The 3,991-nt window shown below is 61.9% G+C and overlaps 1 protein-coding gene across 1 annotated transcript; it reads right to left on the bottom strand.

The window, feature by feature from the left end:
- Positions 1–286: 286 nt before the first annotated feature.
- Positions 287–3,539, bottom strand: LOC121350518 (arf-GAP with coiled-coil, ANK repeat and PH domain-containing protein 1-like). The gene is made up of 5 exons (XM_041461903.1): positions 3,291–3,539; positions 1,766–1,875; positions 933–1,043; positions 799–848; positions 287–501 (listed from the first exon to the last, which is right to left on the bottom strand). Exons 1-5 carry the CDS (start codon positions 3,537–3,539, stop codon positions 398–400), a joined length of 624 nt encoding a protein of 207 aa, XP_041317837.1. The 3' UTR covers positions 287–397.
- Between the last annotated feature and the right edge of the window lie 452 nt (positions 3,540–3,991).

The following is a 3,991-nucleotide window of genomic DNA, read 5'->3' as shown; positions in this document are numbered from 1 at the left end:
CTAGGTGCACCAATGGGGCGGGATTTGGGGGAGGGGAAGGTCAGAGGGACCCCCAAAAATTTGGGGGGGTGTGGGGGTGTTCTAGATCACCCAACCGTTGGGGGGGTCAGTTCTAGGTCACTCATTTGAGCTCCCCATTTTGGGGGGATTCAGTTCCAGGTCACCCAAGGGACCTCCCCAATTTTGGGGTCCCCAATTTTGGGATCCCCAATTCTGGGGGAAGATTCTGGGCGGGGTCGGTTCTAGGTCACCCAAATAAGGTTTGGTTCTAGACCACCCAAGTGAATTTTGGTCAAACCAAGACTTTATTCCATTGGCTGCTGCCTGAGGAGGGGGTGTGGCTTTGCTAAGAGGGCGTGGTTCTGCTGAAGGGGTGTGGTTTGCCGAGGGGGCGGGGCTAAAGGGTGGAGTGTTTGGGGGGAGGGGTCCGGGCGAGCTTCTCGGGGTTGTCCGAGGCCATCAGGGAGATGTCGCGGAAGATGTCGAGGTAGGTGTCGTCACCTGGGGGCGGCAGGGGAGGAGACCCCCGAATTGGGAGCCCAAAAATCAGGGATCCATCCCAAAATCCAGAGATTCCACCCCAAAACTCTCACGTGAATCCTCCAAAATCCGAGACTCCACCCGAAATTCCAATCCCTCTTCCAAGGCCACCCCAAACTTGAGAAATCTCCCTGAGGATTGGAGGAGCCCCCCACCAAAAACACCACGGGACCCCCCAAAACTCCACCTCCGATGCCCCTCAGGACCCCCCAAATCCAGGGATCCCCCCCAAAATCCCAGAGACCCCCCCAAACCTACTGGTCTGTCCCTGGGCCACCTCCAGCTCTCGCATCTTGGCCAATCGCAGCCTGTGGGGGGATTTGGGGTCAGATTTGGGGGGTCAGATTGGGGTGTCCCCCCCCCCACCCAAGGACGCCCCCCGGGGGTCTCACAAGGTGACGATGTCGGCGTTGGCCAAGTCCATGGCGATGGTCAGGGGGTCCCTCCCGTCCGCGTCCACCGCGTTGACGTCGGCCCCCCGCTTCAGGAACAGGCAGGCCAGGCTGGAATTTGGGGAGGGGGACATCGAGGGGACATTTTGGGGACATTTTGGGGGACATTTGGGGGATATTGGGGTTGGGAATAGATGCTCGGATTTAAGGGGACGCAGAGAGGTTGAGGTCACCCATCCAGGTGCTGACTGAGGTGGGCCCTGCTTAGCTTCCCATGTGGAAAATTATGCTAGGGACCCTCCAAAATGGGGAGACTTTTGGGAGATTTGGGGGGTTTTGCACCCCCAAAAGGGAAAAGGGACCCCCAGTAATGGAATAGGGACCCCCAAAAATGAAATAGGGACTCTAAAAAAATACAGATCCCCACTAATAGAAGGGAAACCCCCTAAACGGAAAAAGCACAGCCCAAGGGAACAGGGATCCCCCCTAAAAGTATTTTGGCACTGCCTCCCAAATAGCAGCACCCCAAAATCGGAACAGGGACCCCCATAAAAGGTGGTAAGAACCCCTAAAAAGCAGCAAGACCCCCAAAACGAAATAAACCATCCTCCAAAAAAAGAGGGTGAACCCTCTTCAAATAACCCATTCAGGTCACCCATCCAGGCACTGACCAGGGCAGATCCTGCTTAGCTTTGTCCACATCCGCTTTAGGGGTGAGTGGTGCCACCATTCACCAAATGGGGGTGAATTCAGGGCCCCCTCCCAGTCCCTCCCAGTCGCTCCCAGTCCCTCCCAGTCCCTCCCAGTCCCTCCCAGTCCCTCCCAGTACACACCCGGTGTGTCCCAGCATGGTGGCGTGGTGCAGCGGCCCCCGGCCGCGGCTGTCGCTCTGGTTGACGCTGGCCCCGTTCTGCAGCAGGAACTCGCAGGCCAGCAGGGAATTCTTGGGGAAAAGGGGGAGGGGGAGAGGCTCAGGGACCCCTCCCCAAAACAGGAACACCCTCCCAGTTCTCCCAGTTACCACGAGCCTGGCATCCAGCAGAGGGGTGCTGCCATAACCTCCCACAGGACCCCCCTTGGGACCCTCAAAACACCCCCCCAAAAACACCCCAGAACCAAAAACCACTCACAACCACCCCAAAACTTGAGAAAATAAGCCAAAGAAACCCCCAAAACCAAGAAAAAAACCACAAAAGTTTCCCTAAAAACCTTCCCCAGAGCTCCCCCAAAATACCCCAGGACCCCCAAAACCCCCCAGGGACCCCCCCCAGACCCTCCCAGTGCTCCCAGTTACCAAGAGCCCCCCCAGACCCTCCCAGTTCTCCCAGTTACCACGGCCACGGCCTCCAGCAGCGGGGTGCTGCCCTAACCTCCCCCAGGGCCCCCCTTGGGACCCCCAAAACCCCCCAAAGAGCCCCCCCAGACCCTCCCAGTTCTCCCAGTTACCACGGCCACGGCCTCCAGCAGCGGGGTGCTGCCCTAACCTCCCCCAGGGCCCCCCTTGGGACCCCCAAAACCCCCCAAAGAGCCCCCCCAGACCCTCCCAGTTCTCCCAGTTACCACGGCCACGGCCTCCAGCAGCGGGGTGCTGCCCTAACCTCCCCCAGGGCCCCCCTTGGGACCCCCAAAACCCCCCAAAGAGCCCCCCCAGACCCTCCCAGTTCTCCCAGTTACCACGGCCACGGCCTCCAGCAGCGGGGTGCTGCCCTAACCTCCCCCAGGGCCCCCCTTGGGACCCCCAAAACCCCCCAAAGAGCCCCCCCAGACCCTCCCAGTTCTCCCAGTTACCACGGCCACGGCCTCCAGCAGCGGGGTGCTGCCCTAACCTCCCCCAGGGCCCCCCTTGGGACCCCCAAAACCCCCCAAAGAGCCCCCCCAGACCCTCCCAGTTCTCCCAGTTACCACGGCCACGGCCTCCAGCAGCGGGGTGCTGCCCTAACCTCCCCCAGGGCCCCCCTTGGGACCCCCAAAACCCCCCAAAGAGCCCCCCCAGACCCTCCCAGTTCTCCCAGTTACCACGGCCACGGCCTCCAGCAGCGGGGTGCTGCCCTAACCTCCCCCAGGGCCCCCCTTGGGACCCCCAAAACCCCCCAAAGAGCCCCCCCAGACCCTCCCAGTTCTCCCAGTTACCACGGCCACGGCCTCCAGCAGCGGGGTGCTGCCCTAACCTCCCCCAGGGCCCCCCTTGGGACCCCCAAAACCCCCCAAAGAGCCCCCCCAGACCCTCCCAGTTCTCCCAGTTACCACGGCCACGGCCTCCAGCAGCGGGGTGCTGCCCTAACCTCCCCCAGGGCCCCCCTTGGGACCCCCAAAACCCCCCAAAGAGCCCCCCCAGACCCTCCCAGTGCTCCCAGTTACCACGGCCACGGCCTCCAGCAGCGGCGTGCGGTTGCCCTCGGCGCCGTTGGCCCAGCCGGGGTCGGCGCCGTGCGCCAGCGCCTCGGCCATGGTGGGCAGGCGGCGGCGCCGGGCGGCCCAGAAGAGCAGAGCCCCGGGGTGCAGGCAGGGGGCGCCCTCGGGCTCAGCGGCATCCGGGGGCGGGGCTAAGGGACACGCCCAAGCGGGGTAAGCCACGCCCGTTCGAAGAAAAGCCACGCCCACGCTCATCGCAGCCCGCCCCAAGGAGGGAATGGGTTGTAAGCCACGCCCACATCCAGGAGGTCACGCCCACAATGGATGCCACAAGCTCCACCCACTAATTAACAAGCCCCACCCATTGGGTGAGAAGCCACGCCCACAACTCACCACAAATAAGCCCCACCCACCAAACAAGCCCCACCCTTTAGCTAAGAAGCCACACCCACAACAGATGGCACAAATAAGCCCCACCCACTAAGGAACAAGCCCCACCTCTTTGTCAAGAAACCACACCCACACCACAAGCAGCAGCCTATCAAGATTCAGTTCCAACACAAGCCACGCCCCCTCAGCCACACCCACATGATCACCCCTAATTACTAACACAAGCTCCACCCCTTTCCATCAAGCCCCTCCCCTTGAGGAAAAGCCCCACCCCTTCACACCCAACCACGCCTCTTTTCGCCAAGCCACACCCCTTT

The sequence above is a fragment of the Pyrgilauda ruficollis genome, unplaced genomic scaffold, assembly GCF_017590135.1.
Source record: "Pyrgilauda ruficollis isolate IOZ18807 unplaced genomic scaffold, ASM1759013v1 scaffold1570, whole genome shotgun sequence".
NCBI classification, from domain to species: Eukaryota; Metazoa; Chordata; class Aves; order Passeriformes; family Passeridae; genus Pyrgilauda; species Pyrgilauda ruficollis.
The sequence above is the reverse complement of the archived record's forward strand: the minus strand, read 5'-3'. Positions and strand labels throughout refer to the sequence as shown.